Here is a 21,858-nt window from a genome sequence, read left to right on the forward strand (position 1 = left end):
AGTTTGTTTTTCTAAGACAACTATGTGTACCTAAACATTTATAATTGTATATATTATATAATAGATCTATTATGTCCTATATTGATTAGAAAAAATGTATTACTTTTAAAACTATGCATTGTCAATGACCTGGTGTTTATTAAATATTAGGTAAATTATGTATTACCATTCTTTAATTAAATTATAAAAATTATATTGAATTTGAATATAATGTATTCTGATCAAAACGAACAACGCTTTGTAATTATTGTCCTGACACCTTTACCACGATACGAGCGCACGGCTCGAGTCAACGAATACCGAAAAAAAAAAATCCCAAAGACGCTACCCGTTGCGAACCGGTTCCCGGTTCAACCGAACGAACGGATTATAAACGCGGTTTTATCGGCGAGCGATTTTCGTCGGATCCGAACGTGACGCGGCGGCGGTCGTGTTCCGTTCGGACCCGCGTAAACGTCAATCGACACGAAGTTACGACGCAGACCAATGCGCGCAACACGTAAAACGGGTGTACGCCGCTGGCACGTGTTATACGTCGCCGCAAACGTTGCGGTCGCTCGAAAACGCGTTGGTGCGCGCGTATGTATTGCCGTGTAACGATTAACACGTGATTTGTCGCGGAAAACGTGAACGCGCAACGGAACAGGTCGAACGCCTACGTCAACGCGTTGCGATCGGAAGAAGGGAAACGGAGACGAACGCGCGTCGCGTCCAACGCCGTCGGCACCGGTATCGCGTTCCCCGCCGCGAAAAAGGGTTCGTCGTCCTACCCGCGCGCCAATTAACAGCGAACCGCTTGTGCAGGACCGGCGGCAACCGTTGTTTTTCGCGGTCCATCGCGCGTAGACGAGCGGTTCACCGACGGTCAACGCTCTGCCTTAAAAAACACAGACAACGCCCCCCGGGACACGACGAGAAAAAACTGGAAATACTGGTTTCTAATGGTTTTCCGTTTGGTAGACGTCGTAAAAAAAAAAAAAAAAATAAATAAAAATATCGAAAACGACGACGCTAGCGTAACACGGACGACGTTGATCCGGTCGAGCTTGATCGCCGAATCTTGACCACCGTCACCGCACTACTCCCGTGCATACAGCCCGATCGTTTTATCGATCCGTGGCGAACGATACGTGCGCTCGCGTACGTTTCCTGTAGCGGTCGCGGAAAACCCGTTTGCTCGCAACGTCTTCTCTCCGCCATCATTTCCCTTGAGACCCGATCGCGGAACGTATTTATTGCTTTGATCGACGGTATATTGTTTTTATCATAAAACGTTATACCAATCTGTTTCCTTTGCAACACGAATATTTATATTTTTTTTTTTTTTTTTTATTATGCCTTACACTTCCCGCGGCCCGGATCTTTCGTTATTGGTTATGCTCGACATCACGACGTATACGAAAAATGAAATCGTTTTTCGATCGCAATGCGCGTAATAATAAGCAATAAGCGTAGCGGTTTCCGAATGCTCTTCCGTGCCACCGAACGGACAAACGTTTTTCGTATTCCGTCTCTAATATTGACAACCAACACTCGGAACGCTCACCGAAAAACGTTAAAACAAAACGACCGCAACAGTAGTAGGTCTCGATGCAATGATCGACACGATGGATCGACGTAGCTGTGAGCATTGCACCGCACTGACTGTTATGTAACAGTAATCCATCGCGATTTACCAAACATGATGTACGGCGTTTTCGATTTTAGTCGAAACGGTTTTGTTGAAATTCTCAAAATCGTCCTGTACACCGCAACGACATATTAATCGGATTCAGTTGAGATAATTGCACTGAGAAATTTCAACAATTACAGTCATAGGCGTGCGCTGGATTTTGTGTCGGGTGCAGCATACATTTTTAACCGGCCCTAAAGAACAATAAGCAGCCCGCTTATTTCCTTTATATAGCATCCCCCCCCCCGAATTCTTTTTAGCCCCACTGTGTAAAAATTTAATATTTTATAACTTCATATAATTACTTTTGTACCCAAATCATTATATGGTATATCCCTATAACCTAACCTAACCATATAGATTCATCACTCTATGACTAACCTATTATAGTTATAAAAAATATAGTAAATTGTAAATAAAAAGTAATAATATTTTTATGAAATTTAGTATATTAATTTATACTTTTATAAATATATTTAACATCACATATGTAATAAATGACACTACTCAGACTGCAGTAACAGTGAAAAATCGTTATTCAATTACAAACATAATAGTCGATTTGGTTATGTGATTACTGATTACTAATTATGGCATCTATTCCGTTTTCGTATCGCTGCACGTCTGGTTGAATGGTTAATGCGCTATTGTCATTGTGGTTGTCTGTATTTGTATACTGTATAATCTAGTGTTTAGGCACGGCGAATTTATCCAATAATATCCATCTATTTTTAGATTTGTATTGATAAAATAATATTATAATTTTTCATTTGAATAACATTGATGAACATTTATATTTTAATTTAATTATAAACTCAATATGTTTAAAATTATTCATTCTATGTTTACCTTTCAAATAAATATCTACTAGCCCACTAAATCCAAGATAAATTGTCAGATACAGCGAAAGCAGCATTTGCTGCATACGCTTATAATTGCAGTACAATAATGTGCTAATTTTACAATATTTCCGTTATGAATTCAAAATATTTTACATTCGTTTGGTAAAAATTTGTTCAAAGAATATCTCTATGATCATTTGTGATAAATCATTAAATAAAAACAATTGTTCATAACGCGATTTAACAAAAAAGTACGACAAAAATGCGCCATCGAATAGTTTCGGTCGGTGAATTGCGAAAAGGCAACAATTTGTAATTTTTTATTTTTTTTTATCACCCAAATATTTTTCCATATTTTATAACATCACCCGGAATTGCTAATTTGACATAAGTGTAACTTTAGATTATTACTGACACTGTCAATACGAAGATTATTAGTAATTTTTTTTTTCATATAGCGAATGTTATTATATTAGCATTGAGCAGGTGAAACTGAATAACAAATTGAACAGCAATAAATATAAATTGTTCTGTCAAGCAAGCGTTCGTATATATTAGAATATAATGTATAATTTCTTGTTGGACTGTTTTAGAACTGTGTGCAAGGTTATATTACCTAACCCGAAATAACTTTTTGTCTCATCACATTTTAAACCGAATGAATTGTGAATTTAATGGATTTACATATTTATTGTTTTTTGCTATTTTTTATAAGAAAATGTATTCAGTTTTGTGCTGTTTATGAATGAAATATGAAAATAATTTTCCATATTGTTTGCAAATCTAAGTCTTCGTGGGCTATAAACGCATGATTTCATTAATAATTAATTCATAAGAATTATTCTTCGTATAAATTTTTTTTTTTAACATTATGCTATAGAAATAGTAATAGGATTTTTTTCCATTAATCTTATACCTACTTTCTATTGGTATTTATTTTCATTATTTCGTTAAAAGTATGACATTTTCTAAAAAAAATATCACTTCCGTACTGTATTAACATGTGAAGACCAACCATTTTTCGTGTGGTATTTTACACGATTATTGAAGTAAAATATTTGAAACAAAATTTTTTTATTACAATAAATATAAAAATTTGAAATTTTTTTTTTTTATAATATTACATATTTCGTCAGTTTATAATGCAGTAATTGTATAATTGCAGTAATCAGTAATTGCATACAAAACTATAAAATATATTTTTTAGTGCAACAAATTTACATGAATTACTCATAAGCAGTGGCATAGCCAAGAGGGTGGCTAAGGGGGTTATATCTATTATATGTATATACTAAACTAGTATAATACTATATATTTGGTATTTAAATATTTCAAAACTTTTCTCCTAATTAAATGTTGACAAACAACGGGTGTTCGTTATTGGTAAATACATAAGCGTATTACTTTTACCGGGATTACTATTATATTTTTAGTGGTTATTGTGAAAGTTGTGGTGATTCTCGTTTAGTACACACGTTTTATAATTATTACAATTTTTATACCATGTAAGTTCTTGTTGATTTCACCGTTTATTTATTATTATTATTAATTATATTTTAATAAATATTATTAAAACTATTTTAAACTATTGGAAATACATTTTTAAATTTGGTGTCCCCGCCTACCACCAAATTTAATTATCCCCATAATGGGTGAACTCTTAAAACATTTCTTACTTAATCTGCCCAAATAAGTGTTTAGCCCTTCCCATTTAAATATCCTAGCTACGCCACTGCTAATGAGTAAAAAAAGTTATAGAAAAAAACATTTTCAACGTGTTAAGTATTTATTTTATATTGAGTATTCATGGAAGATTTTTCAGCACAATTTTTTGATACTTAATATAAGCATAATAGTTGAAGGTATTCATTCATTTACGCTTTGAAAGATAGGTACAAATATACATTTTAAATTTACCAAATAAAAACACAATTACTTTTGAGTTAAGTGACTACTGTCAAGATAAAAATATTAAAAATTGTGCACTGTAAATATTTTATTTTATTGAAAAATATTATAATAATTCAAATACGATATTTATTTAATTAGTTATAATTTGTAAGGTCTAATAGTATAATGAGTTTAAATAAGTACATATCATTGTAAAATATAAGATAGTATTAAAGAAAGCATCTAAGGCACTTTTTTGATACCTAGTATTTGAAGAAAATAATTGAGTACCATTTATATGCACATTTGAGAAAAGTACTAAACTAGTAATTCAAATAGTTTTTAAAAAATACTAGACTGGTATTTGATATACTTACAGGCACCGTAAAATGGAATTAACTTTCAAACTTTATGTACTTGTGCTTTGTAAGTACACAAAAGTGCCAATCTCTTTTTGTTTGTGCTTACTTGAAAATATATTTTCCAAATAACGTTTTTGGCAATACTTTACGTTCGTTTCATTGATTTTCTTTTTTACTGTTTTTTTTTTTTTTTTTTATTAATCTGATTGAATACAAGATGGAGTCAATAGAAACGTACTTGGGTTTTCATTGTTATATTATATAACTTTTGTAATTCATCAAGTAAACAATGATGAAACGAAAAAAAATGTAAAAGTTTAAAAATAGTACGCAATTTCTAAACGTTATGGGTATAGCGATCTGTTTTCAACAGTAAATTTAACTTTCAAACGGTCTCCCAGTCGTTGATAAAAACGATACATTGTGATCCATAGATTGATACATGTATGTTAATTGTATATTTTAATATAATTACTGTACGTTTCGATCGTGGACGTACAAAGATCTGTACGATTGTAACAATCAACAACGTAATATTGTTCCATCCGAATAGATAGCGGAAATCACAATTGACTCGCAACGCCGTTGATAAGGATAGGAATGACGGGTTGCTGCGAAACGTGAACGACGAGAGACAACCGTTGTTGGTTCCGCGATGGTTGACGTGTTGGATATCTCTGGAATCCGTCTCGGATTCGATCAAAGAGACGTACTCTTACGTCTTCGGCCGTAACAATTTAGCACACTGTTGTGACGGGCAATGATAACGAGCGCTGAAGCACGACTACGTTTTACGTTCGGCGGTACGTGTCGTCGTCGCGTTTGGACGTGATAACACCGTCTCGGACGCCACCCGGTTCGCGTGTTCTGCGCGACGATCGGGGACGACCCAGTACGGACGGAAGAGTTGTTGAGACAAGGAGTTGCCGGTGTGGCCGTTTGCTTGGAGCCTGTGGTGCGGTGCGCCGTGGACATCATTTTCGCGTTGCGACGACGGGGCTGGCGGCGGGCACGTCGCTCGCGGATGGGCACTTTCCTGAGCAAACCGAACACCGACAAGGACTCGCAGGACGCGCAGGACGAACGGTCAACGTGCGGCGTCAGCGCGATGCAGGGATGGCGCGCGAAACAAGAGGTACAACCTGCGGTAATACGTTCTGTAGTCCCTCTTTGTGCTCCGCAGTGAGAATGGCGTGACGATGACGGCGGACGGGACGAGTACAGTCGCAACCAGCGCCGAACGTATTCCATTGCGTCCGTTGAGATCGTTCGTCACGCCTAACGATTCAATCGTAATTATCTTGTTAACCGCAAGACCGTGTCCATACTATGTTACCTACGGTGATCTGCAAGAGCTGCTGATCCTAAAATCGTCTACGTTGGTAATTTACATTTTTTGATTTTTCACACAGGACGCTCATGTCTGCATATTAGATTTCGATGATGATGTATCACTGTTTGGTGTGTTCGATGGACACGGTGGTGCAGAAGTAGCTCAGTATGCAGTCGAGGTGTTGCCTTCCTTTATCAAGAATGAATTGTTCAAAAATGGAGACTACGAAAATGCTTTGATTAAAGCTTTTCTGGATTTTGATGACAGTCTGACCAAGCCGTTGGCATTAAGAAGACTGAGAACTCTTAGACTGAAAAACGTTAAAGCCGAAGAAAACGGTAAGTTTTCATATAAATGAAAACCATTTGATAATTGAATATAATGATTGTTAATTTTGGCTAATTAGTCAAAGTATAAGATTATTAGTAAAAATGTATTTTATAAAATTATATTCTTAACATTTAATTACTTCGCTTTTGTTTTTCTAGGAGAGAAAATTGTATCATGGATTGTCAATTTATTTGGTAAGTTTGTATTTCATTTTAATTCTATTATACAATTATAAAGTATAACAATTATTTTGTCAATTAAGAAGTTTTCCAATCTCAATAAAAAATTATTATACTATTTTTCTTTTTATATGTTTTCAAAATATTTCATTACTTTATTAATTGTAATTTTTGAATCAATTTTGTTTGCTCAAATGGTAATATTATTTATATTATACATGTTAAACAGAATTTATTAGTTTGTATTGTAATCTGATACTGAACTTATATTTTAATTATAAAATCTTTGATTACTATTTAACTGTTTGAACTATTGGATTTAAATATATTATTATTTATAGATAAATATGTACAGTAATTATTCAAGAATAAACACAAATTTGATGAAAAATTAATATAAATTATTTTTAAAACTATATTAAAAGAATGTACATTTTTGTATTGACAACATTTTTTAATTAAAATAAATATTTAGAAAATGGTGATGAAGATGACGAAAAACTTGTAAAAACTGAATTGGTAATATATATTTAAATCTACTTAACATTAAATTTTTTTTTCTTTAGTTTTTACTTATCTTTTCAAAAATAACTTTAGACAGTATTATGGCATGCAGTTTTTTTTTTTAATCTTTTATTTTAATATTAAAATACATTCCAAATTAAACTGTTAAATTGATCATATTACCTAACATTAACTAATAAAAAATGTACTCTACTGTTACTTGAATCGTTTAATGGGCAGTTACCATTGTATTGAAGTTGATTTCCTTTTTCAGGCTGGAAAAGATAGTGGATGTACAGCAATTGTATCTTTGTTAGTAAAAAATAAATTATACGTTGCTAATGCTGGTGACTCCAGATGTGTAATATCCATGAACGGCAAAGCTAATGATTTGTCAAAAGACCATAAGCCTACAGATGAAGCAGAGTTAAAAAGAATTCTTGCAGCTGGTGGAAGAGTTTCAAGTGATGGAAGAATAAATCATGGCCTTAATTTGTCTCGATCCTTCGGTGATAATTTGTATTCTAGATAATTTTATAAAAATAATAAACAGTGTTCTTTTATAACTTTTAGGTGATCATTTGTATAAGACAAATAGTCTGTTTTCAAATACTGAACAAATTATCATTGCTCTCCCTGATGTCCAGACTGTTGATTTAAATCCAGAGAACGACAATTTTATAATTTTAGCGTGCGATGGTATTTGGAACACCCTATGCAGCCAGAAAGTTGTTGATTTAATATCAAATCGTATCCATTGCCCAGATATCAAATTATCATTAATTTGTGAAGAAGTATGCTATATTTAACTTTTAGTTTATTCTATTACATTTATTTATTTTGTATTATCATTTTCTCTTTTTTAGTTATTTGAAGTGTGTTTAGCTCCTGATACTTCTAAACCTGGAGTCGGCTGTGATAACATGACATGTATTATTGTGAAGTTAAAACGTCACCAGAAAGAATGAATTATGGACTATTAATCACAATGAAGTATAGTATTATATGACCTTAGGGCAGCATTTTAAGAATCTGAAATAGTTACAATCAAACTAGAATATATAAATGTAATATTCCTTTCTTAATACATTTAAATGTATAAAATGTTATTTTTTAATTTTAAAATAAAAAAATGTAATTGTATTATTTTTATTATTAGAAATTAGTTAATAAGAAGTATTGTGATAGAATTTATTTAATGTTATGAGATATAATATTTATTTTAAATTAAATATATTTTGATGATTTAATATCTAATACATTTTTATCTATTGTTCAAACTATAAAAATATAAATTTATGTTACCTATTTCATAAAATGTATAGCAGCTTGATAGCTACATATTTAATATGAAATTAGTAAAAATATATCTATTTCATGAATCAGATAACATACAATTTCATATTGGATATCTTATATTCAAATCATATATAAAGCGGTTTATTTACAATTTTGAAACTAGATAATTAAAAATTATATTATTTGTCGATGACATATGCACTTTTTACCTATAACATACATTTTATAATTTTATCAACCATGTGTATTACATATGTTAAGCAATATTATTTGATGAGTTGTGTTTTACATGTTTTATTACTTTAATAAGTTTGTGGATTTTTTTTTAATAATATTTAAATTTAAATTATTTTTATGGGCTATATTATAAATAATATTGACTTCATGTTGATAAGTACGTTTATTTAATGGAATACGTTCAAGTCTATAGAAAATTGAATAAAAAAATTGTGTTTTTTAAGAATATGGGCGATTAGAGTCATGTGGTATTATTGTATTAGTTTGTGTAGATTCCCTGTAAACACTAAATTCAACATTTTTATTTACTATGGAAATTGTAATATCTAAGAAATGTAATATATTATTTATTTGTTTTTCAAAGGTAAGTTTAATATTTTTATTTATTTAATTTAAATCTTATTTATTTCCTATTTATTTTTTATTTCATTTAAACTAAATTTTACACTACAATTTTTATATAAATAGTTATTGACAACTTGTCATAGGGATCTAATTATTAATCTAACTGTTAAATACGAATAACTAACCATCTTTCTTGACTATCTTATGTATTAATAAAAAAATCATCTTAACCCGTTTTTCTTTGCCAGAACCCCTACTGTTTGATATAGAATTGACCCATATTTTTCTCATACTTTTAGGAACCTTTATACTATTTCATTGTTTCAATAATCTAATTATATTCAATGTCTTTCAGTTGTCCTGTTCTAAAGAATTTTGTTTCCTATCATATCAATGATCTGTTTTCCTAACAGGCAAATTTTACTGTATTATAATTTATTATAAACATAATATTATAAAATTGTATGAATAAATTAAATTAGGCATTTAGGCATTAAAATGCAATAAGTTTGTTAAAACCATTAATGTATTGAATGAGTTATATTGTATTAAATGATAAACATTAAAAATATGTTTTTAAATGATTTAAAGTTTAATTTATAAAATATAAATTGGAAAAAAACCTACGATAAATTCTTTTACACAGAAAAAAAGTGTTATATTGTCTTAAACTAAAAAAAACTTCTATAAATTCGATTATATTATATAGCCTATACAAATTCATAGAATCCATAAAAAGAATATAAGTTTAGAATAATGTTTTATTCGTAAAAATTAAAATTTTAGTATAAACAATTAAGAATTAAGTATTTTTTTTTTTTTTTTTGTAATTATTTAAACAATTTAACCATTAATTAATGAATTTAAAAGTAAATATTAAGCTAAAATGATTTATAAAAAAAAAAAAACAAATAAATTAGTATTAATAATGATATCGAAGAAATCATAAGGTCATAGTAGGTACATGTGGACCGTGAACATTAATTACTCCTAAAACCTATTTAGTATAGATAAAATATTATTATTGTGAAATAAAAATATATGAAAGAACTATTATGAAACATGGTGTACATAGGGTTCAATGTTTACTGAAAAGCAAAAACAAATAAAAAAACGTACACAACATTTTTTACAGATTAGATAAATAAAAGTATATTGAACTTAACTCAACCTACAGTAAACACTGGTCCGTTCGTTACCATTGATTTGTGTTTAGTAATAAATATTTCGTTAAATGAAAAAGAATATAAATGTTTGTGAAATTCGTAAATAATAAAACCGTAAATCTAAAGAGTGCCTATTACTTTAATGATTACATTGCCTTAGAAAGTGTTTTGTTTTTAAAAAGGTCATAGATCGCAAGATATCAGACGACATTAATAATATACGTACAATAAGTGAGAATAATATTATATTTAACTAATATAAAGTTAATTTTTGGTCATATTATATTAATTAGATTAACATATAAAATGCATACATCATCAGATGTACAAGTTAAATATTTTGTTGAATGCATTTGATTTTTTAACAGTCAAATACAAGGACAAATTTTATATTTGCGTCGCAGTGCAATATATATATAGTTCAGTTGACAAAATACAATTCTATTATATTCTAATAAAATAGACAACACCTACGGACGGTTAGATATGTTGTTTTTTTCGGTACGTTTGATATCCTATGTCGAGACCAGACTTATATAGTATTAGTTATTCTTTGTTAATGAATATAATATACTGTTGTAAATTATATTTACATATATTATAGTACACATTATGTATTGACGTGTATGTAATAATTAACAGTCGTGCTAAAAAATATTATCATTTTTATATCAACCAAGTATCGTCCTCATTCTTGGCTTTGAATAACTAGGCATCTATTTATAGTTAGGGCTGCCGTACGTCCCGGTTTGGCCGAGACAGTACCGATTTTTAGTATAGCGTCCAGGTTTCCCGATAATATGTGTTCGAGACAAACAGTTGTCCCGGAATCAGACTTTAAAAATGTACTTAAGTTTGTATTTTATTACAACACCGTAATAATATTTACATGATAAAATAAAAGGTTGAACAATTGACCGACGAAATCGTTTAATTCGAAGAACGTCGGTCGGGTTAGCTTAAAATATTATGTGTGTTGCAACAGTTGTATAATCAAAAAATCAATAAAAGTTATGTCAATAAAAAGAAAATTATAAAAAGAAATTGTTTCGGTTTTTGCCAAACAAAATATGGTAATCCGAACCTATAGGAAAACAATGCAAACATTATTGTTTTGGGTGTATAAAAAAAATGTAAATGTCAGTGAGAAGCTATTGGTTCCTAGTTTCGAAATAAGTTTGTCATGGTACTTGTTTTTCACAACTTTAAATTTAGGGGTAAAGGTAAGGCGACTCTGAAATTACTTTTTACAATTTTAGACATATGTCAGTAATATATTTTTTTTTTAAATGTAAAATACCTATAGCTTTATATTGAAATATTGTTATTATTCATGGTTATTTTGTTTAGCCTTATATTAATATAATATAAGTATATTTTAAATTTATTTATTATAGTGTAGCGTAGTAGGTATTATCGAGATCGCGATGAGCCGCCGTGACTCGTGACTAAAAAATTAGACAGTAAAAAATTATGTTCAAGTTGAGCATAATATATAATTTTTCTGCATTTCTGTTCACGAACAACATTTTTTAATATAATAATGATATTATGGGTTTTTGTATGAAAAAGACACCAGTTGGCATTTTGGCCTCGGTCGTCATTTAGCCTTACGCCGGCCCTGTTTAAATTTATCAAAAATTAAAGTTTTCCTCTAAATTATTGTCGAGTTGTGTACAGGAACGATTCGTTAACAAATCACATAAAATGGCATGCATGTAAGTAATGATCAAACCATAAACGAAATTCATGGAATACTAAAATGTAGTATACGCCTTACAACAGTAAAAAAGTCCTACGATTTGTTGTATAATTATATCGAATTTGATCTTATTCACGGCGATACGGAATTTCAAAAACGTTTGCCGATTCCTGACGCCCACAAATTCGTCTTATCGACAACACGAAATCGTTCGCGACGACATGTGTGCATAATATTTGAGGTGAAATGTAATCGTACATTTCACGAAAATTCTAGTCGGTCGGACTCGAAAAAACTGTTTTAGGGCGTCGTCGCGTATATCATAGAAAAGCGATCGAACATAGTATTATGGTACCCGAACGATGCACAAGGGGCGGGCGAGTCACGTTGGCGCAAAATGTGAAACGAGTGAAAAAAAAAAAAACACGACGAACCATGAAAACGCGTCGGGCGTGGTCCGCACGTAGCGTTGAACGTGTCGACACATGGGGTAAGCAATAGACCCTGGGCCAGTGGCGTCGTTTCAGTTTTTTTCTGGAGTGCGGCAGTCGGCACGTTCTCATAAAATGACGATTCGTCAGGAGCCGAGTGTCGATAAACGTGGGGGATGGAAGTTGAATCAGACCGAAAACATAATGATTCGTACACGAGTGCCCGTGCGGTACAACAATGAATCGGTCCGGTTGACAACGCGCCAACGGCGCCACGAAACGACGTAGATTCGATGTTTCGATGGGGTGCCGACTTTGGAACAGCTAAATCCCAGTGAACTGGTAATCGAGCTGCCCCGTTGCGAATCATGCCACCGCAGTATACGTATTACGGATATAAACGGTTTTTGGCGCAATACCATTTCGTTTCGCTCTTTATCTTCCACCCCGACATCGGTCCGCGGGGAAGGGTCGACGTGGACGATAAATCGACCACCGAGCTTTGTTTCTTCCTTTTTATTTCGTTCTAAAGTATGTTGGGCATCGCTCGCTAACGTCCGCCAGAAATGTTCGACAGACCTGAAAGCGTAACGGGAGTAAACATTTTGGATTTGACTTCGTTTTAGCACGGAAAACACGTGAATCTTGATACTAGAATGTACCTACGTGTTCATTTTACGCGCCCAATCGATTCGGCGTGATGAGGGCCGTTGGTGAGTGCGTAGGGGATGTAGAAAATCGAGACGAGTGGAGGTTTAGGACAAGGGTGGCCGACCCCAAATAGTTGGGAACAAGGCAAGGAGAAGAACAAGAATCGATTCGACGTAATCGAGTCGGTGAAACGACCAACGGCTAAACTTTTTTATGTTTTTAGAACAACGTTATACCGAACACAACCAGTGAAAACGGATGTCGTCAAAAGAAAACACTTATATAAAAATACGCGACCTGTGGCGTCTACGGAGACGGCGCGGTTAAGTCGAAACGTCATTTCATCCACGAAGCGCGGTCGCAATCGCAACCGCTGGGTATCAGGTCACGACGCCCGACTACTATTACTACTACGTGCCCGCGGCTACGTTCGTCGTATTATCGTATTATCAGTCGCAACGGCCGTACGACGGACGACACCCTATCGCACGTAACCGCGTGCTCAACCGTTGTTATCTCCGCAGTTCTTTGTTCGTCTCGTCTCGTCGTCGCGTTCGTTCCCGTTCTACGCATTTCGCTGTTATCGTTCGTTCGCGTCCACACGCTAACCGCTGCTACCTCGTCCGTCGACAACCATCCCTTGGCGCGCGTCCACCTCTCCCCCATACCACCTCCCACTACGTTGCCTCGTTATTTTCTTTCGGTTTCACGTCGCGCACTGCTCCTGACGCCAAACATCGTGACGGACGTTCGCCATCTTCGCGGACGACTACACTACTACGACCGTAGCGTGTTTCCGCCGTTCGCCGTCGCCAGTCTATCCGGGTCACCCACGTTCGCTATCGACATTGTTTTCGGAAACATCGGAGTAAGTGGAACCGCTTGTATACATCTTAGTGAGTTCACCGTTTTTAAATGTGCGTTGTATAAATTATTAGAAACATGGTTTACAAAATAAAGAAACACTCGACGATGCCTGTTCACGTTGTTGATGACCACAACGATGCGTTGCAGTATATCTATCGGGAAATAGGTTCGAAACATTTGCCTTTGTACGGCAATGTCCTGCTGCATTTCGATTCACATCCGGATCTGTCCATTCCAAAAGATATGCCCGCCGATTATGTTTATGAAAAAGAACAATTGTTCGATTCATTGAGCATTGAAAACTGGATACTACCAGCTGCGTATGCCGGTCATTTTGATAAGATTATTTGGGTAAAACCTCCGTGGGCAAGGCAATTTAGCGACGGTGAAATTGTGTTCACTATTGGCAAGCACAAGACATCGGGCGTTATAAGACTGACAAATTCTTCTGATTTTTATTTGAGTGAAGGACTTTACTGTTTGGAAGATGATCTTATCAACATAAGAACAATTAAGTTGTTCGTGTTTACCATGTGTAGTTCAATTTTTGATGATGGCGAAGAAAAATTTGATCTTTTACGGAACAAGTTTACAGAGTATACACGAGATAATCCTCATTATATTTTAGATTTCGATTGCGATTTTTTTTCTACAAATAATCCATTCTTGTCAATGTATGATAAAGCCAATCTTTATACCAATCTTCATAAAATCTATACATATACCTCCCCAACTAATAGAGATGATGTTAATAGTTTGCTTCAGTGTTCTCGCTCTAGAGAAATACTTTTGCAAGAATTAGAATCTGTGTTCATGCATCTTGATGACGGAAAGTCATTAAATGATTATCCTACTGAGACTTTGACTGCTGTAAATCTTGAAGATTTATCGTTTATTGTAGACGAATTATCTAAACATTATGATACTATTGACTGGTTGATTGTACACAATGCGGGCTGTACAATTGACAACATTGAATTACCCAATCATCACACTGACTTACCTGATATTGCAAAATCTATGGATATTGTGTTTAATTTTTTACCCATACTACATGAACCAGCTGCCATTACAATTGCTTTGTCCACGGGTGATGATTATTGTCCACTAGAAAGTGCACGATTTATTAACGAAACTTTGCTTACTAAGCTAGAATGCTTGTATAATAAACTGAATGTTCAAAGATGTACTGAAGGTTCCTAAAATATTAAATCATAAATTTTAATCTAAATATAAGTTTATTTAGATGTAGTTGTTTGTACATTTTTCATTTTTTGTGTAACAATATTTTTTATAACTAATATTATAATTGTTTCATTGTGAATTATTTTGAAAAAATTATTATTTTTAGTTATACTCACTTTTTTTTTTTTATGTTCAAAACATTAGTATGTTCGTACTATAATCCACTGTTTTAGCGTTTACAAAAATAATGTTTAGTATTTAAGAATTTCATAGTAAATTTAAATATATATTTTAAGGAAAAGTTTTATTATTTTTACAAGTTTTTTAAATGTTAAAACTTAATATGGGGCTTAAAAATATCACTATAACAAATAATTAGTTGTTCTTAGTTATAATTGGTAGTGTTCAGTTTTAAAATATATGTTTTAATTATTTATTTTTTATTTTTAATTTTATATACAATGCATATTGATCAACTGATAAGTCTGCATTAAAATTAAGCCTATTAAAACTTATTTAATAGGAAATTTTTATCAAATCATAAACTTATTTATAATTTTTTCTGAATGTTTTAAAATTAATTTTTTCAAACAAATTCACTAATGGTTTTTTTTTTATAAAATACTATTATAATTTTTCATTTTAATATTTTTTTTAGCTTAAAAAATAATATCAACTATTATTTTGTTTTCTTATTTTGTATTTCAATAGTTTACATTATATTGTTAGTCACTGTTGTTGATCAGATGAATATTTTAGTTTAATATACATCACTTATTTAATTTTCAGTTTAATATTTATAAAAATATGATTATTTCCAATATCTACCTCTATAATATGATTATAAATAACATGATATCTTTCTATGTATAAATAATCTATTAATGCATTTATTTATGTATTTTAATCATGTTAAACAAATTGAAATTGTTGGCTCATAATTTAGTCATAAGGTTATTATGAGTACATTTCTCAGTACTATTGCATACAAAATGTTAATTACATATATATATATATATATTTTATGTGTGCACTTAAATGTTAAGTTTAATAAATTATTATGTATTGTATTCAAAGATCATAGATATTTTTTTTGTTTGTTAAAAATATAATTGTGAAACAAGATAATCACAAAAAAAAAAAAAAGCATATTATTATTACTCAAAATATATAATATTGTAGGATACTTTTATAAGTATTTATTTAAGATTTTTATCTTGACAATATGTTCGTGTTACATATTATATTCCTTAAAATGCATAAGTCTTATCATTTGTATTAGTTTTATAATTTTTAAATTAAAAAATGTGTAGTTGATATGAGTTTATCAATTCAATTTTATTTTATTAATATTATTTTTTTAATATAAAAATATATGATATTTTACAACAAAAAATATAATTTGTGTTGAGTGTTATGTTTTTTAATTGATCTTGTATTATATTCTTATCTTTGAGTGACATATACTTATTTGCACTGTTAAAGTTAGTTAATTGGTGCATAACAAAGAGGTATATTTTAGAAAGCATAATTAATAAATTGATGAGTATTAGTAGATGGTATTTCCAATTACAAATAATAATGAATTTTTTTTTCAAACATTTCTTATAACAAATGTAAATATTTTAAGTCTTCATTATATACTAGTAATATTAAACAGTAAATTTGATTAATCAACAATTTAATCTTGTAAAGGTCTATTAATAATACAAATTAAAACTCTTTATTTAAAACAATTAATTTTCAGGTTCTTAAATATTGGCAACAGAATAAATAAATAATTAATTATAAATAAATATCCTATTTAAAAAAATAATTCTTTATACTAAAATGTTTGTGATCAGTTTATAATTAAATAAACAACTGTATAATTACGAATAAAACTTTATCGCAATTTTAATTTTCAGATATTTTTGAAATCCTCTACAATGGATTTACTGCTGCGTAAAAGAGCCGAAGATGAAGCAAGAAAACGTTCTTTAAAATTAAGAGCTGTAAAATCGATGATTCTTAAAAAATACTCACCTGAAGTTAGGAAAACATTAACTAAAATGATTGATGAAATAGTGTGTGAAAATATATTTCATATGCATATGGAACTAAAACTGGGTATGTGTGATCCCAAACAATTCTTTCGTCGTCACGTACCTGAAGAACCATTAAGAACCATGGCTGAAGAGTTGGATATTATTAAAGCAAATCAGGATGTAAACTGTCCTAAGTGTAATATTGATGTTAAATGTTTGGGTTTATCTAAACACTTGGCGGTGTGCATGAATCCAAAGAAAAATAATTATTCATATAGTAGTAGGAACAGTTCACGTATAGCTCGACAACGCATACAAGAAGGTTTTAAGACCTCTTATGATGAATCTAAAAATGACAGTGATGATGAAAAAGTTAAACCTAAAAAACGGAATAACAAAGAAAAGAAGAACAAGAAAAAAGGAGTCAAATGAATTGATTAAATTTTCATTTAGTACTTTTGGTATAATACTGTGATTTATTTAATTTATCCATTTCATTTTTGATTCTGGAAGTATTTAATATTTTAAATAAAAGTGATTAGTATATTTTTTTAAATCTTTTAACTATTAAGTATAATAATACCATGAACTGTCCTTTATATTTGCATTTCGCTATGGATCATATAACTATGATGTAGTAATGTAATTAATTTTTTAGCTGTATGATGAAAATTTAAATAATGTAAATTTTCATATGTTGTATTTGATTAATGTTAATGCATTTAGTGATAAGGTACATTTCAAGTTACTTTAAATAGTTGCCAATTACCTCTGAATTTTTTTTTAAATACAATACATATATTATATTTTTTTAATATAATAAAAATGAAATATTAATATTTTAGAATCTAAGTGATGAAAGGAATTTGTTACTTTCATTTGCTCAAATTTTTTTTATTTACCTTATTATGATGTAACATTCTATTCCTTTTTTATCATTCCGGTTGTTGTTGCAATTCAATATTTAATTATTAATATAATACTTCCGGTTTATTAATATTATCTAAATATGTATCAATATTAATAACTATAATAATTTATTAAATTTATTGTCAAATATGAAGAGGTAGTTAATTTGTTTTATTATGAAGTTGCATTTTTTTATAATATTGTGTACATTTTTTGATTTTACAATTATTATACAAAATCTTAATATCTAATATTTTGTAAATAATAACATGAAATTTATCATTTGAAAAATGTTAATTAAATTAGAAAAATATAAATATGTTACAGTTTGTTTTAAAAATGTGTGATTCAAATAAATGTGTATTAAAACTTGTAAGGTTGGTTCATTAATAAATCATAATTAAAAATATTTTGTTGTATTATCACAAAAAATACCATTCCTGTATGGATTAAAAAATTAAAATTAATGAATAAAATTAATGAACCGTACAACTTTTGAAACTGAAAAAAAATTAAAGGTGTATATATAAAAGTAAAATTGAAAACCTTATGTGCAATTAAATACAAACATGATGTCATGCTTGTATAATAATGTTAACTAGTTAATCATATGTTTTTTGTTCATGATTTACAAACAATTATTTTTAAAAATCGATATATGATTGTTTAATTAGGACAAATTGTTAATTTTAATAAAAATAAAATATAGGACTTACTGACTATAAAGGATTGGTCAAGATATAACTAATTACATCATATAATCCTAATATATAGATATGATATACAACAACTTGCCTTTGTTACATTAAGATATACAATAAAAAAATAAAGTACATATCAATCGAATTAGACTCAGTGCTTGGAAAGTTTCTTTAAAAAAGGAACTCGTTCACGTTCACTTTGTTAAAAAGTAACTAAATCATTTACCGTTCCTGTCTTGAAAAAAGGAACTAGTTCTTTTCCCCGTTCCTAATTCCGTTATTACATAACAAGGAACATTTTTCGTTCTTCAAAAGTTTTAAAATTTTATCAATTTAATTGATTGTATATAATTAATTTAATTAGATGTTGTTTTGTTTTAAAGTTGTTTATTTCATACAATTTTATAATACTTGCTTCAATTTTAATAATTTTATAATATGTACAGCGTTGGTTTTACGTGGGGGGTCCAGGGGGTCTGAACCCCTCCCAGATCCCAAGTTTATGCAGTGATACATTTTTCGTTCGTGGCGGTCGGGTTTTGAGTAGCTATTTATATGTGGGTATACACGCTTACTTTTACATAATTCTAATGATTTCATCATTATTATTTCGTATATTTGAATGTTTGCTACAGCTATTTAGGTATTTATATTTCTCTGACATTTTGACGTTTACGATATCTATTATTTGTGATAATAATAGCATTCGGCCGTTTGAAGAATGTACATTAGTGGATTAGCGTAGCAATAAACTGACAATCACTTTTCACTTTTCAACCGACCGCGATGCACCCGTTGAACGTATAAATTGTAAACTTTTAATCTTGTATAAATAAGTTACCAATTACTATTTACGAGTATATTTACAAATATTATTTTAATCTAAGGACTAAGATTACCATTCAATTTGAATCAAACTTGAAAAGTATTTAAAATTCAGGTTAGTAAAATTTATAATAACAATTTTAAATTGTTTTGCTTTTTAATTTACTGAGTGTTTATCCATATTATTTGACTCATAATAATATGTAGTTAATTTTAATTCTATAATAAGTAAGTTATTTTGTATTGTGAATGTAATTTTTAATATTTTTTAATATTAATTATTTTCACCACAGGCCAGTCAGCGATTTTAAAACTTTCGGCCATCTTTCACCGAAAATTGAATATAATAAAGTATATTTTTTTATCAAAATATTATTATATATTCCTAACAGTTACCATAGTAAATATTGAATATTATAAATAAAACTTTATTTGTATGTATTAAAAGATAATGTTTATGGACACCCCCCCCTCCCAGACAAAAATTAAAAAACCGCCACTGAATATGTAATAGGTCCATTAAAAATTTAAGAAAAGAAAAATATTTTTCAACTTCACGTATAGGTATACGTGAAGTCGAAATTGAACTCGTGCTTTTGTCTGACATAATTATTAATTTGTAATAAGTAATAAAATAACTAGTGAAAATAACAAGAAATTAATATATAAAACTGTGTAGGCAGTACTCAGCAGAAAACTGATTGTACCGGAAAAAAGAACGAGTTCCTTTGAACGCGTTCCTTCCGAGCACTGATTAGACTATATCTAAAATAATATTATTATACGTTGCTGTACGTGTTGCACTGATTATTGTAACTTTGACTCTTGTAGGTGTAACTACTGAGTCCACGAAAGTAGGTGATCAACAGTACCTATACGTATTCAGCGTATTCTTTGAGCAAAACTTATTTACTATGAACTGTTTGAGAGAAAATAAATAACTAATGAAGTTGTAATATATCTTGTCTTTAATTAGAGTACTTGAAAACCGTACAAGAGCATATTTTAATTCCCTAGAGTGCGTTATAAGTCTGAAAATCTAAATGTTGAATAAATTATTACGTGCATACATGTTGAATGCATTTAAGTGTTTTGATAATAATTTATATCAATATATTAATACTAATGTAATATGATAATAACATTTCTGCAAAGAATTTCGGGTTTGGATATTGCAAGAACAAATAACCATGGTTAGTTTATAGTCATATTACACTTATATTAAAAATAAGGTGAAAATTCCGTTTTATTTTATATTATTTAGTGATAATTCGTAGTTAACGTTGACCCCTTGCATAACGTACCTGCCGACTGCCATCTACATAATATAATATCTATAAAAAATTATACATATTGCAGGCAGGACGCCATAATATTTATATTTTAATTATTCACATATCATTAGACAGGGTACATCGATTGTTTATCTCATGGATGATTATATATTTTGCCATCAATAATTGTTTGTAATTATATTGATCAATTGTATTAACTTCAAAAGTATAATATAGTTAGTCGTAGAGAGAAACACTATAGAAGGCAACGAGAAACCACCACACTAAAGATTTTCCAGTTCCTGAGTTCCTATACCGATAGTATTAAGTATTTCAACTGATGCCGATCAGCTTTGGCGGGTTTTGCGGGGCCTTTGAATTTTTTTTGTAAAGCCAAAAAAATTTTGTTTTGGACACTCCAGTAATCGTATGACATATTTTTTTATTTTACATAGCTTATGAAAACATTTTTTCCTTAATATGGACATAATATTTTATCATCAAAGCATCCAAAATATGTTATTGTGTATTAATTTATTAATGTTATACTATTTATACTGCTGTATAGGTACCTACTAGGTATAATACTGAAGTTAAAGATTAAAACGTTATGCATTTTTTCACACAACAGGGAGCACTTGGTATTTAATTTTAAAACCAAAATTATAGGCTTACCTACGACTAAATCCCATGAGAAATATGCAGTGGCGGATTTAGCGTTTTGGAGCCCCTAGACTTAATCACTTTGCCCCCCCCCCCCCTATCACTATACTAAGGAACCAACAATATTTGGTCTAAACCCTTCTCTTCAAATTTTATTCAGTTGTTTTTATCAAAAAAAAAAAAATATATAAAATATACAATCTCTAAAATAGAGAACTTCTAAAAATATAATATTTCTTGTCTATTATTTTACTTTAGATACCATTATTACTAGTACAAATAAACAATGCTTATACAGTCACATAACGGAAATATAAATAGCCAGATATGAAAATATCTATACCCGGATAGTCGGATGTTCCCAATAAGTACATAGGTACTAATAAGTTATTAATAATAACTAGTAACTAACTGTAATTATTTTATTACAAATAAAATATTTTCAAATTGTAATAATAATTGTA

At 30.2% G+C, this 21,858-nt stretch overlaps 3 protein-coding genes across 3 annotated transcripts; all 3 read left to right on the plus strand.

The window, feature by feature from the left end:
• The first annotated feature begins 5,603 nt into the window (after window positions 1–5,603).
• LOC112694312 (probable protein phosphatase CG10417) lies at window positions 5,604–8,192 on the plus strand. Its single transcript, XM_025569744.1, has 7 exons — window positions 5,604–5,901; window positions 6,179–6,437; window positions 6,588–6,623; window positions 7,084–7,127; window positions 7,387–7,621; window positions 7,686–7,906; window positions 7,979–8,192. The coding sequence occupies exons 1-7, from the start codon at window positions 5,791–5,793 to the stop codon at window positions 8,078–8,080; spliced, it is 1,008 nt and encodes a 335-aa protein (XP_025425529.1). The 5' UTR covers window positions 5,604–5,790; the 3' UTR covers window positions 8,081–8,192.
• Window positions 8,193–10,182: 1,990 nt separating this feature from the next.
• On the plus strand, window positions 10,183–17,529 carry LOC112694324 (SAGA-associated factor 11 homolog). The gene is made up of 2 exons (XM_025569760.1): window positions 10,183–10,390; window positions 16,903–17,529. The coding sequence occupies exon 2, from the start codon at window positions 16,924–16,926 to the stop codon at window positions 17,452–17,454; it is 531 nt and encodes a 176-aa protein (XP_025425545.1). The 5' UTR covers window positions 10,183–10,390; window positions 16,903–16,923; the 3' UTR covers window positions 17,455–17,529.
• Window positions 11,576–15,081, plus strand: LOC112694323 (UPF0489 protein C5orf22 homolog). The gene is made up of 2 exons (XM_025569759.1): window positions 11,576–13,811; window positions 13,882–15,081. Exon 2 carries the CDS (start codon window positions 13,886–13,888, stop codon window positions 15,011–15,013), a length of 1,128 nt encoding a protein of 375 aa, XP_025425544.1. The 5' UTR covers window positions 11,576–13,811; window positions 13,882–13,885; the 3' UTR covers window positions 15,014–15,081.
• Window positions 17,530–21,858: the final 4,329 nt, after the last annotated feature.

The sequence above is a fragment of the Sipha flava genome, unplaced genomic scaffold, assembly GCF_003268045.1.
Source record: "Sipha flava isolate LNK unplaced genomic scaffold, YSA_version1 127_pilon_pilon, whole genome shotgun sequence".
Lineage (NCBI taxonomy): Eukaryota > Metazoa > Arthropoda > Insecta > Hemiptera > Aphididae > Sipha > Sipha flava.

Coding starts and splice junctions, on each gene's coding strand:
- LOC112694324 (XM_025569760.1), top strand. CDS start 16,924: ATGGATTTACTGCTGCGTAAAAGAGCCGAAGATGAAGCAAGAAAACGT.
- LOC112694323 (XM_025569759.1), top strand. CDS start 13,886: ATGGTTTACAAAATAAAGAAACACTCGACGATGCCTGTTCACGTTGTT.
- LOC112694312 (XM_025569744.1), top strand. CDS start 5,791: ATGGGCACTTTCCTGAGCAAACCGAACACCGACAAGGACTCGCAGGAC. Junction 6,624..7,083: donor ATGGATTGTCAATTTATTTG/GTAAGTTTGTAT, acceptor ATAAATATTTAG/AAAATGGTGATGAAGATGAC. Junction 7,907..7,978: donor TATCATTAATTTGTGAAGAA/GTATGCTATATT, acceptor TCTCTTTTTTAG/TTATTTGAAGTGTGTTTAGC.